Raw genomic sequence first — 18,624 nt, 5'->3', positions numbered from 1 at the left:
TTTAGCTATATGCTTAATAATTATAAGATTTTTAAGGGACTTTTAGTCAGCAAATGACTTATTATTGAATGGCATTAATTGTCAGTGAAGATCATTACTGCCCTCCAGGATGACAAGCTTCATAAAATCTCAACACCCATTACACCCAACCTCCAATACAGGAGAGAAGACAAGCAAATTTGTTATCTGTGCTAATATGTTAAACAGAAAACTAAAATGAGATACATAAGAAATACAAAAATATGTATGCATATTAAACTTCTATGTAATCTACACCACACTTGAATGCTCTTCTCCAACTTGAGTCAGAAGACCATGTATGATACTCAGAATGGATTCCAAATCTAAATTGAAGAGACAGTGAAGCAAAACTCTTCTAATCATTTTAGATATTTCCATTTTATTTGTGTAGGCCTACATACCTTCTTATTTGGGTGCACTAATTATCTTTTAGGAATCTCTGACAGTGTATTAATATTAGATAAACCTCAGGGAGGTAGGAAAATTATATAATAAAAGACAGCAGGTGTGATGCATCACACCTGTAATCCCAGCACTTTGGGAAGCCAAGGCAGGAGGATCACTTGAGCCAAGGGTTTGAGACCAGCCTCGGCAACAAAGTGAGACAGTTAGCCAGGCATTGGTGGTGTGCACCTGTAGTCCCAGCTACTTGGGAGACTGAGGCAGGAGAACCGCCTGAATCTGGGAGGTGGAGGTGGTGGTGAGCCGAGGTCGCACCACTGCACTCCCACCTGGGCGACAGAGCAAGACTCTGTCTCAGAAAAAAAGGAAATACAGTCGGGCTTCTGTATCCATGGGTTTTGCACCTGCAGATTCAACCAACTGGGATGGAAGATAATAGCATTTGTAGGATGTGGAACCCACAGATACAGACGGCTGACTTTTTGTATGTGTGTATAGGACATTTTCCTATCTTCAGGGCAGACTGCCGAACTTGAGGAGCATCCATGAATTTTGGTGTCCGTGGACATTTTGGGACCAATTCCCTGTGGATATGGCGGGACAACTGTAGAGATGAATTTAACAGCCAGTTCAAATGCCTTTAGTCAAAAGCATGCCCAAGTTTACTCAGCAGATGAAAAAAATCTGTAACATAAACTACACTATTCTGATATGAAGAAGAGATGTAACAGTATATTGGAAATGAGCTTTTTGCCTAGAAAAGGATATTCAAACTCATGTCTTTGTTACTACAAATAGTTTGGGAACTCAAGCTTTATAGTTAACTTCAAACAGATTCTGAAAACATATCTTAAGCGTTTGAAATTAGAGGAATAACATATATTTTTCCAGTATCTTCAAACACTCAACTATAATAGACACTAGACACTTGAACATGTGATTTTAAAAACAATCATGACAAATTTCCTGCATTATGATTTAGGAAGTTTAGCCTTACCATCTCTTACCTGTTAAGACAAAAAAAAAGAAAAAAACAAAACAACAACAACAACAAAATAGCTACCACTACCAAAAACAATGTAAAGATTATTTCCTTTCCCGTCCAGCAGGTAACAAATTAGTAGTTCTGATGGGCTATGGACCCAGAAGTTTACATTTTAAGGACCTATACCTGGTGATGACAAGTATGCAGGAAAGAGGGTCTGAATTTCCACGATCAATGAAACGAAATTGGTTCTGTGTGTTACAATGCAGAGTATTATAGTCAACCTCATTTTAACTGAATGCTATAAATTCATTCAATTAAATGTTAGAAGCTTGGTATGAGAAGAAAAAAAAGGGCTTTAGAGTCAGAGAAATGGGTTCAAATCAAATACCCTAGTTTATTATGTAACCTTTTACAAGTCAACTTCTCTGAGCCTTGGTCTTTTCACCAATAAAATGAGGATAATACTGCCTCTAACACCACTTTTATAAATATTAGATAAAGAAGATAAATTGAGCATGTAGCACAATGACTATCACAAAGCAATGCTCAGTCACCATTTGTTTTCTTCCTACCCCCTCTCTACTAAATGTCAGAATCTCGCCTTTAGTCAATGTCCTTCACTCAGTAGTGTGCTGGTTAACATTTAATAACTAGCTGTCCAGAGGGAAGAAAGCCCAGTTTATAGCACTGGTTTGTAGCACTGGCTTGTTTCTGTGGTGTAAATACTCCTACCATGGCTGATCCCAAGCATGAAGTCACTGAATGCAGAGATGTAAAGAGATGTGCAGTAGCACACCATTTTTCTCTATCCCATCTGTTTTATTATCTCTACTTTGTTTTATTTTCTTCATAACACTTTTACCTTTTTAAATTATCTTGTTTAATTATTTAGATATTTGTCATCTGTTTCCTCTGACAAGAAAAAGCATCAGGAAGGCAGGCATCTTGTCTCATGCTAAGTAGTTGTAAAAATTCCCAAAAGTATTAAAAAGTGTTTAAAAAGAAAAAGACTAATTCAATCAAAACACATCCTCAATTTCAGTACAATTGCTCTTTCTGTTTGGTAAAGGAAGAAAGAATAAACATGACCAGTAACTACCAAATGCTTAAATTCAAACAGCAGACTACTTCTCCCATATCACCTAGGTCAGTCAATAAAAAGAGGCCAGACAGAGGCACTTCCGTATAAGATGTCCAACTAGAGTATCATACTAATTGAATCCAAGGCAGGCAATCTTACTATCCTTAATAAATAAATTCAGGCAGTTATTTTATGACTATAGAAAGGGAAACAAATACTACTGTTAATAAGTTATGTATTATACTTTTTTATGTTTTATTAATCCAGTTTGTAGGCAAAGCCTCCATACCTTGAATTTACTTTACCTGCATTAATTAACATTTGCAAACATTCTACAGAGTTGTGATAAGCTGCTTCATGAATTGGCATCCATCCCCTGTTATCAGCAACATCGACACTTCGGCCCTTTTTGAGCAGTTTCCTTAAGACTTTAACATTGCCTTCCCTGGCAGCAAGTCCAACTGTAGAGCATGTGTCCGCATAAGCCTCTGTAAAATCCATTTGTTTGACCAGTCTACAAAACAAGGTAGAAGGATAATACTATAGTCAATAAAACAACACTTCACTCCTAGAGGTGAGCAAATCACGGTGGGCCTGTCTAGTATCTCTCACATGACTGACGAAGAAGGGCCCACAATACAGAAAGTGACTGCCATGCCACAGTCTCTGCTGGTGCCTAAAGCAGGAAGTTTCTCTGTTTGGCAGATTGGAATTCCTTGGAAGGTTCCCACTAAAAACATGAAGGGACTTTTAAGTGTTCTATCTTTCCTCCTCTGGAAATGTTTGAGGAGTAGGCTTCTGCTCCTGTTCATACCCCACCACAACGCATTCTTTGGTGCTCCATTGATAAGAGCACCCTCTTTGGTGCTCCATTGATAAGAGCACCTCTGCTTAATCCCCAGTGTACACTACATTATGCAGAGATGGCCATTCAACTACCAGCAATGCTCAGCCTCAATATATAGCCCTCTATAGGAAACAACTAAAACCAAAGAGGCCAGAAAAGCAGTGAAAGATAGGTGTCATTCTAGTCTTCCTGCACCTGCTTGTCCTTTCCAGAAGAGGTTAAACACTCAGATTCTCTATGCTTGACCAAATAGACCCACTGACTGAGCATACTGAAACCAACAGAGAACACCATAAAGAGATGAGCCCGGTTTTCCTACATAGCCCAGAAAGTTCTTAACAGAGTTCTTGCCCACATCATCACCTCCCTCCAATGCTCACTTCAAGTTCCCCTCCAGTCAGAGTCCAGTATAGCTCTCATGTGACTCTCTCAAAGACACAATTTCTTGTTAGTGACTCTATGAAGCAGTTTGGATATGGAATATGTATTTGATTACATAACTATTGTTAATTTTCTCAGATGTGATAATGGCATCACAGTTATTAGGAGAATGTCCTTATTCTTTTTTTTTAGGGAACTTGTTCTAGGATGAATGTCCTTATTCTTATGAGACACATGTAGAGTATGTGGCAGTAAAATGTCATAACACATGCAACTTCAAATGTTCTCCATTTAAAAGTATAAATAAAGTAAAAAGGAAGTAAAGCAACTGTGCAAAATGGTAATTATTGGATCTAGATGAAAGGTATTGGTCATTACACTCTTTTTATCTGAGTTTTCTGTATATTCAAAATTTTTCAAAAAAGAAGGGTTAGCAACCATATCAGGCAATTTGAAACCACAACTTAGAGAAAATAGGAAAAGACTTGTTTTTTTGTTTGTTTGTCTGTCTGGTAGCAGCTTCCTGCTGATTTCTTTATAAGAAAACAAATAATACCCCTTGAATCTGAGTGTTTTAGCATTCAAGATCATGGTATAAAAATCTTCAAGAAAGAACAATCACTTGGTAAGGTTTCTGTTTTCACAGAGACACAGCCATGATAGTCCAAGCGAATTTCCTAAACAATATTTTGCAGCAAGAGCTCTAATGAGCAGATCTTCAAAAAATTTTAGGATCCTTGACCCCTTGGAGAAACTCATGAAAGCTGTAGTTTCCCCGTAGAAAAGGGTACACCCCAAATTTTGTATACAAATTCAGGTTCCCCAGCTCGTTTCCAAAGCCTTTACAGGGGCCCCAAGTTAAGAACATTTGCCTGCTCTTTTGTGAACAAGCCAATGATAATACTAAAGATGAATAAATTTGTGTAAAATTTAAATATATAAACAATTCCCATTGAAATGACAGCTACTCTTTCACAAGCGTAAACTCCTATTGTAAACTTTCTGCTTTTATTTGAAAGGCAAAAGACTTTTTTTTCAGGACATAAAATCAAATATGAATTACATTCCTCTGGCTGCTGTTATATAGGCAAAAATCTAATTTCCAAAGCAGAACAAAACGTGTTTCTAGGTGCTTTGCTACCTGCGGTGCTGGTACACCGCCTCCGTATCTGGACACGAGTGACGACTCCTGCTCTTTTCTCCTTCCTCGGCCCCGTTAGAAATAAGCCCAGTTCCAATTTCAGAGCCAAATAGCTCCAAAAAGCATTGTGGGTATTGTAGTTTTCTGCACACGGGCACTAAAGGTAGGTTAGGGTGATTTACGGATGCTGCAAAAGAATCCATTGCTTACTACACCGAAGGTCAATGCCTCTTGACACCCTAATCAAGGAAATAAAATAAAGCTGACTGAGATCCGCTCGGAAAATCTTTCTGGATCTAAACTCCCAGTGCGCTTTGCGCCCCAAGTGGCCATCGCGCCTGCGCCCCGCGCAGCCGGTTACTCGCTTACCGGAGGCTTCAGTCCCCGGCGGCGCGGCGACAGCTAGGACTCACGGCCACTGTGGCAGAGGAGCCGCGAGAAGATGTGGGTTTTTGGTTACGGGTCCCTGATCTGGAAGGTGGATTTCCCCTATCAGGACAAGCTGGTCGGATACATCACAAACTACAGCAGGCGCTTCTGGCAGGGCAGCACGGACCACCGCGGGGTCCCCGGCAAGGTGAGGCGCCGGTCAGCTCCCCACACTTACTGCCCCCTGACCCCTGCTCCCCAACTCCACACACAGCACCCACACCCTAGAGAACCACACCTTAGCGCTTCATGGGGGCCAAGCACATGGCTTGGGGTAACATTTCTGTAGATTTTCCCTGCCACCTGCCCGCCATCTCTAACCCAGCCCGGGCACTCCTTCCGAAGCTGCTTAAGATGCCGGTGGTTAGTTTCTAGAGACGGCGAGAAGCGCGGGCACAGGCGCACGAGCTCGCACCAGGCTGAGTGCGGAGATGGGGACTCCATGTCTCTGCAACCTCTGCCAAAAGAAAAAAAGTCCCATTGGCGGGAAGATGAATGCTCATGTCACCACAGAGTTGAAATAGTAAATCAAGTTGCAAATTCAGCTTTTTAGCAATTAAATTTGTTGGCATTTCTGCATTCTAGCCGACTTTCATGAGCTTGCGATTAAACGTGCATGTTACTTCTAGGATTTCTTTACATCTTTCAAAAGTTTTATTTTCTGACACACAGAATTGCAGAATGAGTTTCCAAAATTTTCGCTGGTTATTAAGGAACTCACTTTGGTTTTCAGTACTAGTGAAGTTAAATGAAGTTCTGGTTATATGAATAACATAGTACCAAACTCATTACTATATCCAGCATTATTTTAATGTTACTTTCTTGATGGTTCTCATAATTATAATATGAAATGTAAGTTCATTGATTCACTTTTCAGTCGGTCATACAAAGACATTAATCTCAATATATGTATAGAGAATTAGCAGCAGCTCACTGCTTATGCAAATCAGCTTTGTACTGGCTACAAAACAACTAATCCATAAAGAAAACTAAGATTGAGGTAACTAATAATTTGGAAATTGGTCAATGGAAAGCGGAAAAGATCAAGGCGCTAAAGTAGTTTGCAACTGCTCATAAGAGAGACATGGGATTAAAATCACGAAAAGAACCTGAATTATAAACCATTCTATCTCAACTAGAGTTGGTCAGTTAAGAACTTGGCTTTTAAGTAGACTATACTGGCCTATTGGGATGTTGGACACAGTGACCTGAAAAGGGGCAATGGCTTAGGATAAATGCACATTTACAGATCAACAGAAATGTCATGGCCAAAGTATCTCTAAGAATGCTCTAGAACAATATTCAAGACATTAAAGAACTAAGCTAAATTAAATGGCTTCTGAGTTGTCAGTTTTGGCTGGGCTCGGTAGCTCACGCCTCTGATCCCAGCACTTCGGAAGTTTGAGCCAGGAGGACTGCTTGAGGCCAGGAGTTTGAGAGTTGTCAGTTTTGATATGAATATTTAAAATTGCCATTCCGAAAAGAAAACCTTTAGCCCAGGCTCCAATTATAATGACCAAGTATTAAATATTTATGTATGTGGCTATAACAACATACTTTACTAGTCTTGACCAAAATGTACAGTGTGTTACAAAACACATTGAGATATGTATGCTGTCAGAATAGACTGATGATTAGAAATTGCCTAGTCAACACAACAGTCCGTGATTCTTTAAAAGGAGAAAGGGGCTGGCCAGGCGTGGTGGTTCCCGCCTATAATCCCAGCACTTTAGGAGGCCTAGGCGGGTGGATCACCTGAGGTCGGGAATTCAACACCAGCCTGACCAACATGGAGAAACCCCGTCTCTACTAAAAATACAAAATTAGCTGGGCGTGGTGGCGCACGCCAGTAGAGTCCCAGCTACTCTGGAGGCTGAGGCAGGAGAATCGCTTGGGAGGCAGAGGTTGCGGTAAGCCGAGATTGCGCTACTGCACTCCAGCCTGAGCAACAAGAGTGAAATTCCGTCTCAAAAAAAAAAAAAAGAGCTAAAAAAAGGTGTCTTTCTGATCACCTAAGACTCAGAATTCTAACTGCACTTAATACCATACATCTTAGCCCATATCTTAGCTCTATTTATTTCACGTTAGTTTGCATTCTAGAATGACAATATAAGCTACTGGAACCAAGAATCAAGATTTCATCTTCTCCACAGCACACAGTAGGTATGCATAAATAACTTCTAATTCACTTTGAAATTGAAAATAATATGGCATTATCTACTTGACCCTCACCAATATATATATCCTCATTGTAGCATTATCTTAAAAAGAAAACAAGTCAGAAATCTAAATGTCCAAGAACACAGGAATGTTTATAGTTCATCAATGACACAATATTATGCAACTATTAAAATGTATGAGAAGACTAACAGGAAAATTAAATGAGAAATCATAATCCAAAATCCCATGTGTTCCATGATTACAAATTATCTATACGAACAGATGAAGACTAGAAGGAAATAGCAACAAAGATGACACAAATGCCTGGATGATTTAGGCTCGCTATGTGCCAGACATTGGGCATACAAGTAGGTAAAATTGTGGCTTATGACTCAGCATTCCCATGAATGATGTTAAGGTATCAGTACACATACAGCCTTTGGTACTCTGTGGACGAAGTTTATTTAAAAAAAAAAAAAAAAAAAAGCTTACAGGCACTGATAGGTGTCACCTTTGTGCCTTAAATTATGGAACATTCCAAGTCTGGACTTTCTCTAAGGCTTTCCATTTATAAACAAAGACTGTTTTATCAGTCTTTGAAATGGGAGAACAAATAAAACTTGTTTTGGCTTCATAATATACCATTTCAACCTCAAGTTGAATAGTAAAAAGTGAAGCTTTCCATAATATTGTTAACTGACCTGTGTTAAAACCAAAATGGGAAAATAAAATTGCCTAGAACACAGGTGGTCTGATTGTCCCATATAAGAGCTACACGAATAGGCCAGTTCTAATACTGACCTTTAAATAGAGCAAAGTAAAGTTCATTTATGAATGTAAAAGAAATGCCTACCTTGAAGCACCATTACCATATACAGAAAGGTAAGAACACTTCATAACTCAGAAGTGTAAATCACTCATTCTCTCGCACTTAAAACCTCTTAATATCCCCTGGTAGCAGTGGTTCTTAAAGTATGAGCCCCAGAACAATTTCTGAAATCAGCAGGAAAGTTGTTACAAATGCAAATTCTTAGACAGCTCCAGACCTACAGAATCAAAAACTCTGGAGGTGTGGCCTAACAATGTCTTTGTCAAGCCCTCTAGGTCATTTTGATCCACTAAATTTGAAAGTCACTTCCCTATATATAGGAAAGCACCCTTTATGTCATATTTTTTTTCCCCTAATAAAACTATAGGCCGGGTGCGGTGGCTCACGCCTGTAATCCCAGCACTTTGGGAGGCCGAGACGGGTGGATTACCTAAGGTCAGGAGTTCGATACCAGCCTGGCCAACATGGTAAACCCATCTCTACTAAAAATACAAAAATTAGCTGGGCGTCTTGGCGGGCGCCTGTAATCCCAACTACTCAGGAGGCTGAGGTGAGAGAATCGCTTGAGCCCGAGAGTTGGAGGTTGCAGTGAGCCAAGATCGCACCACTGCACTCCAGCCTGGGCTTGTTGAGCAAAACTCCGTCTCAAAAAATAAATAAATAAATAAAACTATAACATTCTTTTTTCCTTAAGGGAAAAACCAGAATATTTATAATTACTGCTTCCATTTGCCTTTCATTTTAGATGACCTTTAGTTACTGGTATGTTTTCCAATATATCCATGTAAAGTGAATATAATATACCTAATACGTATAAATTGATGGAAATCTTTTAGAAAGGCCAACACAGTCTCTAGATAAGGTAGGTTCTCTTAATTCACTTAAGCTTTACCATAAAAAATAACTATGCTTAAGAAATAGTGCTTCTTATGAGCAAATATAATTCAAATATTCCATGTCAAAAATGTTGCTAATGCTCAGCTACTTAATGAACTTTATTAATTCAGAAAAATTTTTTTTTACCTTTGTAAAACAGCCTGGAAGAGTTGTGACTCTTGTTGAAGATCCTGCGGTATGGTATAAATATTCTTTTTTGTATAATTTTAATTTTATAAAATATTGTGATGTTTCTGTTTCAATTTGATTAACAGTCATCACAGACAATTTGAACTACCCTAAATTTAGAATTCTTCTCTGTATTTGTGGGGTTTTTTCGTGTTTGTGAAAAATGAGGCCAATAAGAAAAGTTAGAATGCAGAGTGCAAGGTAGACAACAATGTACAGACAAATAGCATGTAGTTTTCGTTTTTGTGGGGTTTTTTGAGACAGAGTCTAGCTCTGTCGCCCAGGCTGGAGTGCAGTGGCGCGATCTCGGCTCACTGCAAGCTCTGCCTCCCGGGTTCACGCCATTCTCCTGCCTCAGCCTCCCAAGTAGCTGGGACTACAGGCGCCCGCCACCATGTCTGGCTAATTTTTTGTATTTTTAGTAGAGACGAGGTTTCACCGTGTTAGCCAGGATGGTCTCAATCTCCCGACCTCGTGATCCGCCCGCCTTGGCCTCCCAAAGTGCTGGGATTACAGGCATGAGCCACCGCGCCCAGCCGTGGGATTTTTTTAAAAACAAGTTTATTAACTAAGAATTTTGTGGTCCCCTTTGACATTAATGGAAATACCCGCCCCCGACAGCCAGACTACCACCAAGAATTAAATGGAACCCTTAAAAGCTCTCTTCACTTTTGCTACCAGTCTCATTTTCAGCAGAAATCTAAGTGAGGAACTCTTATTTTCTTTATTGCTTAATTGTATCAATAGCACCTGTGTGTTGTGTTTTGTGTTTTTAAGTCCAGGAGTACATGTGCAGGATGTGCAAGTTTGTTACATATGTAAACATGTGTCATGGGGGTTTGTTGTACAGATTATTTCATCACCCAGGTATTAACATTAAGCCTAGTATCAATTAGTTATTTTTCTAGATCCTCTCCCTCCTCCCACCCTCCACCCTCCCGTAGACCCCAGTAGAACCTGTGATTTTAAAACTGGTTTGGAGCACCAGAAAGTTTTATTTAACCAACAATCCTCAGTTTCTTAAATATTTTCAGTCATTTTATTGGGGTACAGATTCAGAATTTTATATTGTGAAATTAAATGTTTAACTTTGGAAAGGACTTTAATAAACAAAAATCAAGCAGTTAGTAATGGCAGATAAATAATGGTGTGGATTAGGAAATGCTTTCATAATTGATACTATGAAAAGCATTTATAAAAAAGATCTTCAAATTGGTAACTTATAACTCCTAATTAAACAGTTAATAAACAAATGGCACTTTGTTTCTAGAATTTTTTAATGACCAAGTGAAAGGCTCATATTTTTCATTTCAGTCCCGTTATTAAAGAAAAAGACCAAATTAAAAAAAAAATTTTTTAAGATAAAATATCTTGCTGTGCCTATAATACAAAGAAATTATTCACAATGGAGATTTTAAAGTGCTTATTTCCTTTATTGTTTAGTATGTTCTTCTGTGCACTTTAAGTGAAGAAAAACTGTATTGACTTTTATTTATTTTTTATTTTTTTGAGACAGTCTCACTCTATAACCCAGGCTAGAGTTCAGTGGCATGATCTCGGCTCACTGCCACCTCTGCCACCCGGGTTCAAGCAATGCTCCTGCCTCAGCCTCCTGAGTAGCTGGGATTACAAGTGCCTGCCACTGTGCCTGACTAATTTTTGTATTTTTAGTAAAGACGGGGTTTCACCATCTTGGCCAGGCTGGTCTTCCACTCCTGACCTCGTGATCCACTCACCTCGGCCTCCCAAAGTGCTGGTATTACAGGCGTGAGCCACCGCTCCTGGCCCACTTTTAAAAATATACAAGATACGGGCAGGCATGGTGGTTCACACCTGTAATCCCAGCACACTGGGAGGTCGAGGCAGGTGGATCACTTGAGGTCAGGAGTTTGAGACCAGCCTGGCCAACGTGACAAAACCCCTTCTCTACTAAAAATACAAAAATTAGCTGGGCATGGTGGTGCATTCCTGTAATCCCAGTCACTCGAGAGGCTGAGGCAGGAGAATAGCTTGAACCCGGGAGGCTGAGGTTGCAGTAGGCCACGATCGTGCCACTGCACCACAGCCTGGGCAACAGACAAGACTTCATCTCAAAAACAAACAGAAAAGAATATATGAGATACTCTCTTAGATCACAACCTTTCTTCACCTATTTTAATTAGCCTTATAAATACCAGTGTATTCTTTTCATTTTTCAACAGGGATGTGTATGGGGTGTTGCTTACAGATTGCCAGTAGGAAAGGAAGAAGAAGTAAAAGCATACCTTGACTTCAGAGAGAAAGGAGGCTACAGAACCACAACAGTCATTTTTTATCCAAAAGATCCCACAACAAAACCATTCAGTGTATTGCTATATATTGGAACATGTGATAATCCTGATTATCTTGGTCCTGCACCTCTGGAAGACATTGCTGAACAAATTTTTAATGCAGCTGGTCCAAGTGGAAGAAATACAGAATATCTTTTTGAACTTGCAAATTCTATTAGGAACCTTGTGCCAGAAGAAGCAGATGAGCATCTTTTCGCTTTGGAAAAATTAGTAAAGGAACGTTTAGAAGGGAAACAGAACCTCAATTGCATATAATTTAGTCTTCAGAGAATTAACTTCAGTGCACAATGACAATATGATTTGGAAATACGTTTACTTAAAGATCTTATTTTTAATGTAGTGAGGATATTATCTAAACTTCTATTTTAACTGGAAATGTCCTGAAACATATATTTAAAATATTGGGATACAGTGAAAGAAAAATTCAAATTTTAATAACATAAAGATTTCCTAACTTTATGTTATTGAACACTTACTCACTAGAAGTGAGTTCTTTAGAAAAATACAGTGAAGGACTCAGTTCAGTCTTGTTTTTATCAGAGTGATAATAATCCTGTTTCACATCCCAATACTATTTTGAAGTTCTAAAGAATTAAATCAAAATTCCAATAAATATAAGGTTATGCCTTCAATATATTCCTATACAATTCTGTAACCATGGTTTAAAATACACAAGCTTAAAATAACATGATTAGAAATACACAATAATATGAACAGTATTTCAGCCTTAATTGTGAATTTCCTTGTTATTCAAGTATTAAATGAAATCTTTTGAGTTTTTAGCCAAAAATTGGCATTTTTAAAATACGAAAATTTCCTTGGAATTATAATGTACTGTACCTCTTCTTTTTTAAATAAAGGCATTTTACTATATGGAAAATAACTCACTAAAGCATAAATTACATTATACAAATCATGATCACTAATGATGTAGTCTGTCATTCACTTTGTATTAATCTTATACCAAAACTGAAAAAGATGGGCTGATACTACAAATTAATGGCACATATAATGAAAATTTAGTTTTTAAAACAGCTTTTGGAATTCTTTGTCTGTCACTATCTCGATGTGTGTGTGTGTGTGTGTGTGTGTGTGTGTGTGTGTATATATATATATACATATAAAAATTTTTTTTTTCTTTGCAGCCTGCGTCTGGCCATCCCACAGGCTGGAAAGTGTAACCTCTGGCAGAAGCCAAGAACAGGCACCTCCTGGAATTATAATTTTGTTTTGTTTTTTGAGACGGAGTATCGCTCTGTTGCCTAGGCTGGAGTGCAGTGGGGCCAACCTCAGCTCACTGCAGCCTTCACCTCCCAGGTTCAAGGAATTCTCCTGCCTCAGCCTCCCGCGTAGCTGGGATTACAGGCATGTGCCACCACGCCCGGCTAATTTTTGTATTTTTAGTAGAGACGGGGTTTCACCATGTTGGCCAAGCTGGTCTCGATCTCCTGACCTCAGGTGATCCACCAGCCTCAGCCTCCCAAAGTGCTAGGATTACAGGTGTGAGCCACCATGCCCGGCCTATAATTTTTTATTTGTACAAATTTATGGGCTACAAGTGCCATTTTGTTACCTGCATAGATTGTATTTTTTTAAGAAGTGGCATTACCTGATTATTTGTACGTAACTTTTTTCTTTATTTTGTCACCTAAAGAAGAGTATCAATTGGGTGTATGCTGCTACTCAACTAGGAAACAAGTTATTAACTCACATAGAATTAACTTTGATTCAAACCATTCAGGTTATTCCTGATTATAGGTTATTTCTTTCTCAAGAGGACATATAATCTCTCTAGAATCTTTCACCATAAGAACTTCAGTATAAAACTAAACACAATATACTTACTAAAAGCTCCTTAAACTCAGGCATGACTAATAATTAGTACAGAAGTTTTTCACATAAAGCTGTCCTACATGTCCTTTTCATGTTTTCCTATTTATTAACATCTTAGTAATTTACTCAGCTACATAACTACTTTAAATATCTTCCAACATTTTAAATATTAGTTTTCCAGACGGCATTTCACTTGTCCTGTAAAACAGAAAGGGTGATAAATTTATTAAATTTCTAATTTACCATCCCTGGTTCTTTCTTTCCAGGCAATTAGATGATAAATGTGCTTTAAAATTCTCTTCATCACATCACGCTAAAAGTTACCTATCAAATGTTCCTGTTATGCCTATCTTTTTTCAGCAAAAATACTGACTGCATTGTCTATTAATTTATTCAGCTTTTGGCGATCTATTTTTATGGATTTCTAAAACCTTGAATTTGGCCAGTGTAGTGGCTCACACCTGTCATCATAGTACTCTGGAGTGCTGTGATGGGATGCTGTGAAGGGAGGATCACTTCAGGCTAGGAGCTAGAGACCAGCCAGAGCAACAGAGGAGCACCATCTCTATAAAAAATTTAAAAATTAGCCAGGTGTAGTGGCATGCACCTGTAGGCCCAGCTACTCAGGAGGCTGAGGCAGAACTATTGCCTGAACCCAGGAGTTCGAGGCTGCAGTGAGCCATGATCACACCACTGCACTCCAGGCTGGGCAACAGAGCAAGACCCTGTCTCAAAAAACTAAAATAAAACCTTGAATTCACTCTAAGCATATATTACAGACTCAAAGATTTTGTAATCCTGTGGCTACTATGTTGAAGAATTTTAACTCTTCCAAAGACAATTAAAATACCAAAATTTTTCTTCTGTATGTCAAATTTATATGATGAAAATTAGCTTTATTGGATTTCAGGGACTTTTCATTCCTATGGTTCATTTTACCTCTCTAAAATACTATATTTCAGTTTCACTTTCTTGGTTGTTTTACTTAATTGTACTGAGCCTCCTTCTCTTTATAAGTGGTTCGCCCACACATGTACACACACTGTAACTGGAAAAACCACCACTAATCCTACAGTTTCTTGTGTTCTTCCAGCTTTCTTATTCTTCACAGAAATTTTTTAACTACACAGTGCTTCACTTCCTTATCAACTCGTCTTAATCCCTTTCCAATTCAACTTTACTCTGCCATACCACCCAATCATTATAGTATCAAGTCTCCAATGACCACTTCCTCACTGAACCCAAAGATTGCAATTTTCATGCTTCTCTGGTGCATCAGACACTAGTGATCAAGCATCCCATGTAACTAAAGCCAAAGACAAAAACATTTCATTGTGTTTCCAGTTACAACTCTTACACTATTCTTTATCAAATACACAAACTCATCAAATCCTAGGCTTCAATTTTACTTGGATAGCTTCCAATCTCCAGCCTACTCTCTCAGCCTCTTCATATGTCTGTTACATGAAGGCATCTCCAGTTGTGCTACACAAGCATGGAAACTTATTGTACTAAAACCAGTACTCATCTCCTTTCCCAACCAGAAAATCTGGTCCCACATTACCTCCCTGCACATAATACACATTAAACGTTGAACAATACTTAGTCCAGGAGAAAAATAAACAGGTTTATGATACTCATATCAATTTATAAGCTTTTGGAGGAAATAGATGGTATTTTCACAATATACACAAAATGTGTTTGTGCCTTTTTATTAAATTTTACCCTTTGTTTTACTAAAAACAATATAACATTTTTTAAAAAGTGTAAGCAATCTTGGCCAGGTGTGGCAGCTAACGCCTGTAATCCCAGCACTTTGGGAGACCAAGGCGGGTGGATCGCCTGAAGTCAGGAGTTCGAGACCAGCCTGACCAATATGGTGAAACCCCGTCTCTACTAAAAATACAAAAAAATTAGCCAGGTGTGGTGGCGGGCACCTGTAGTCCCAGCTACTCGGGTGGCTAAGCCAGGAGAATTGCTTGAACCCAGGAGGCAGAGGTTGCAGTGAGCCAAGATGGTGCCACTGCACTCCAGCCTGGGCAACAGAGCAGGATTCTTGTCTCAAAAAAAAAAAAAAAAAAAAAAAGAGTGTAAGCAATCTTTAATTGGAGGCCATTTGGCTAAGATGGTCCTAGGACTCTGGGTTCCTATGTAAGCAAACTGAAGCCCAATGTAAACAGTGAAATAAAACTTAATCTTTGCTTTTTATTTTTTAATTATAAACTGACTATAGTTATATATTTATGAGGTACGAAGTGATGATTTATGAATACAATGTGGAATAATTAAATCTAGTTAACATATCCATGACCTCGAATTTTTTTTGTAGTGAAAACTTTTAAAATTTACTCTTAGCAAGTATAAAGTACATTATTAGTCACTATATTCACCATACTGTGCAACATATCTCAAAGAAAAAAATTCCTCCCCTTTGACTATCATCTCCCCATTCCCCCATGCCTTCCCTCCAACCCTGGTAACCACTGTTCTACTCTCTGCTTCTTTTAGTTCAACAGTTTTAGATTAAATATATAAGTAAGCACATATGTTGTTTGTCACCTGTACTTGGCTTATCTCATTTAGCTTAATGTTCTCCAATCCATCCATGTAGTCACAAATGACAAAGTTTCTTTCATTTTTAAGGCTGAATAGTATTCCACTACGTATGTACACCAGATTTTTCTTTATCCATTCATCTGTCTAAGGACACTTAGGTTGATTCCGTATCTTGGCTATTGTGATTAATGCTGCAATGAACATGGGAGTGCAGATATCTCTTCAACATACTGATTTCCAATCTTTTAGGTAAATACCCAGAAGTTGGATTGCTGGATCATATGGTAATTCTATTTGTAGTTTTTTGAGGAACTGCCATTGTTTTCCATAATGGTTGTACTAATTTACATTGCCATTAACAGTGTACAAAGGTTCCCCTTTCTCCACATGCCTCGCCAACACTTATCTTTCATCTGTTTGATAGTAGCCATTCTGACACATATTGGGGTGATATCTCATAGTGGTTTTAATTTGCATTTCCCTGATGATTAGTAATGTTGAACATTTTTTCATGTATCTGTTGGCCATTTGTATGTCTTCTTTTGAGAAATGTCTATACAGGTTCCTTGCCCATTTTTTAACTGCATTATTTGTATTCTTTCTATAGAGTTATTTGAGTTCCTTTTATATTCTGAATTTTAATCCCTTATCTCATGTATGGCTTGCAAATATTTCCTCCCAATCCATAGGATGTCACAACTTAATTTTAATCAGAAACCAACAACTATTCTCTAATGAGCAACTTTCTGCCAGATTGTACCCAAATAAGACAAACAAGTAGCTATGACAATCAAGTAATTTTTTTTTTTTTCAAGACAGGGTCTCGCTCTGTTGCCCAGGCTGGAGTGCAGTGGCACAATCACAACTCACTGCAGCCTCAACCTCCCAGGTTCAAGCAATCCTCCCACCTCAGCCTCCCAAGTAGCTGGGACTACTGGCATGTGCCACCATGCCTGGCTAATTTTTGCATTTTTTGTAGAGATGGAGTTTCACCATGTTGCCCAGGCTGGTCTTGAACTCCTGAGCTCAAGTGATCTGCCTACCTCAGCCTCCCAAAATGATGGGATTACAGGTATGAGCCACTATGCCCAGTCCAATCAAGTAATTTCTTTACTTCGCTTCCACATTCAGCCTGCAAAGGTCTGCCGCTTACTCTGTTAAAACAAGAGCTCCCTGAACTACTTCTAATTTTGGGTGCTGCCTCATTCATTAATCCTTTAACACAAAAACAAATTCTGATAAATTGATTTTGTCTAAAGTTTTTCTTTTAACAAAGTCAAAATGAAGTTACCAAGGAAGCCCTGAAGCCTTTTTGTGATAAGGCTTAAAAGATTACATGATAGTAAAAGGTTACATGCTGAAAGATTCTCAACTAAAGAGCCTTATCATACATCAAGAGCCAGAGTTTCTTACATATTCTTCTTGTTTCCAATCTCTTTTCCTCTTTCCAATACACGCTCTACTGTGTACTCAGAATTACTTACCTAAAATATGGAACTGAGGTCAGTAATCAAAATGTCTTCCTGCTGCATATAAAATAAATTCAAATCCTTTAATCTGGCATTCAACTACTTACCATCTGGTCAATCTGGTATCAGTGTATTTGTCAAATTTCACTTCCCACTGATGTACTCCCCTGCCCCTCATGCTCCAATCACACCACCCTCCTCATTCTTTAAGACCTAGCTCAAATGAGCGAACTAATGTTATGTGGCAAGCAATGACTATGCACTGAGACCACCAAAATAAATAAGATAGTCCCCGGCTATCAAGAATCGTATTTGGTGGAGAAACACACAAGCAAACAAATCTATGTTATTTAATATAAAAGATGTGATACAAAATACAGGCAGAGGGATGGGTATGGTGCTCATGCCTGTAATCTCAGCAATTTGGGAGGCCAAAGCAAGGGGATCACTTGAAGTCAGTAGTTTGAGACCAGCCTGGGCAATATAGTGAGACCATGTCTCTACAAAAATGTAAAAATTAGCTGGGCATAGTGGCACATGTCTGCAGTCCTAGCCACTCTGGAGGATAAAGCAGAAGGATCTCTTGAGCCCAGAAGTTCAAGGCTGCAGTGAGCTATCATAATGCCCCTACACTTCAGCCTGAGCAACGCAGCAATACTCTGTCTCTAAAACTAATAACAAATAAATAAAATACAACCAGAATACAGAAAGGCAAATTACCAATTCAAAGTAGCAGAATCAGAGAAAGCTTCATAGAAAAAACAAAAAGGTGTTCATGTGTCAGAGAATAATGGTTAACACTTATGTAGCACTAACTATATGCTAGATTCTATTCCAAGTGCTTTATGTATATTAACTCATTTAATCCTTATTTTCTACGATGATGAAAATGAAAGACAAAGAGCTTAAGTAAAACAAATGTAGTATCATTTATTGAACATTTACAACATGCCAGGAACTGTGCTAAGCACTGAATAGGAACAAAATGAAATTAAGGCCTATAATTTTAAAAAGAACAAAAAAGGAAGCCGGGCAAGTGGCTCACACCTGTAATCCCAGCACTTTGGGAGGCTTGAGGGGGCAAATCACTTG

The 18,624-nt window shown here is 38.5% G+C and overlaps 2 protein-coding genes across 19 annotated transcripts in view; one reads left to right on the top strand and one right to left on the bottom strand.

The window, feature by feature from the left end:
* ASB3 (ankyrin repeat and SOCS box containing 3) overlaps positions 1-18,624 on the bottom strand; it is a 120,532-nt gene that overhangs the window by 95,049 nt on the left and 6,859 nt on the right. For 8 of the 14 annotated variants that reach the window (XM_063788802.1, XM_063788799.1, XM_024354089.3 and 5 more), the window contains 1 exon segment: positions 2,798-3,006. The exons of 2 other annotated variants lie outside the window; for them this stretch is intronic. In XM_063788802.1, the coding sequence (XP_063644872.1) occupies positions 2,798-3,006 (209 nt within the window). 14 annotated transcript variants of the gene reach the window in all.
* On the top strand, positions 5,063-12,600 carry CHAC2 (ChaC glutathione specific gamma-glutamylcyclotransferase 2). Of its 5 annotated transcripts, none has more exons than XM_024354343.2 (4): positions 5,310-5,438; positions 7,391-7,453; positions 9,316-9,356; positions 11,546-12,600. In XM_024354343.2, exons 3-4 carry the CDS (start codon positions 9,354-9,356, stop codon positions 11,927-11,929), a joined length of 387 nt encoding a protein of 128 aa, XP_024210111.1. In that variant the 5' UTR covers positions 5,310-5,438; positions 7,391-7,453; positions 9,316-9,353; the 3' UTR covers positions 11,930-12,600. The 5 variants fall into 5 exon arrangements, with proteins under 5 accessions (XP_515472.2, XP_009440740.1, XP_024210109.1 ...); XM_024354342.2 differs by having other exon boundaries at positions 5,316-5,438; positions 7,379-7,453; XM_515472.7 differs by lacking the exon at positions 7,391-7,453 and having other exon boundaries at positions 5,063-5,438; positions 9,316-9,351.

This window comes from Pan troglodytes, chromosome 12 (assembly GCF_028858775.2).
Source record: "Pan troglodytes isolate AG18354 chromosome 12, NHGRI_mPanTro3-v2.0_pri, whole genome shotgun sequence".
NCBI lineage: Eukaryota > Metazoa > Chordata > Mammalia > Primates > Hominidae > Pan > Pan troglodytes.
The sequence above is the reverse complement of the archived record's forward strand: the minus strand, read 5'-3'. Positions and strand labels throughout refer to the sequence as shown.

What these genes read in the sequence shown, in the direction of transcription:
- CHAC2 (XM_515472.7), top strand. Translation starts at nt 5,304, where the DNA reads ATGTGGGTTTTTGGTTACGGGTCCCTGATCTGGAAGGTGGATTTCCCC. An exon ending in ACCGCGGGGTCCCCGGCAAG is followed by an intron (nt 5,439 to 9,315) that starts GTGAGGCGCCGG and finishes TTTGTAAAACAG; the next exon opens with CCTGGAAGAGTTGTGACTCT. An exon ending in CTCTTGTTGAAGATCCTGCG is followed by an intron (nt 9,352 to 11,545) that starts GTATGGTATAAA and finishes ATTTTTCAACAG; the next exon opens with GGATGTGTATGGGGTGTTGC.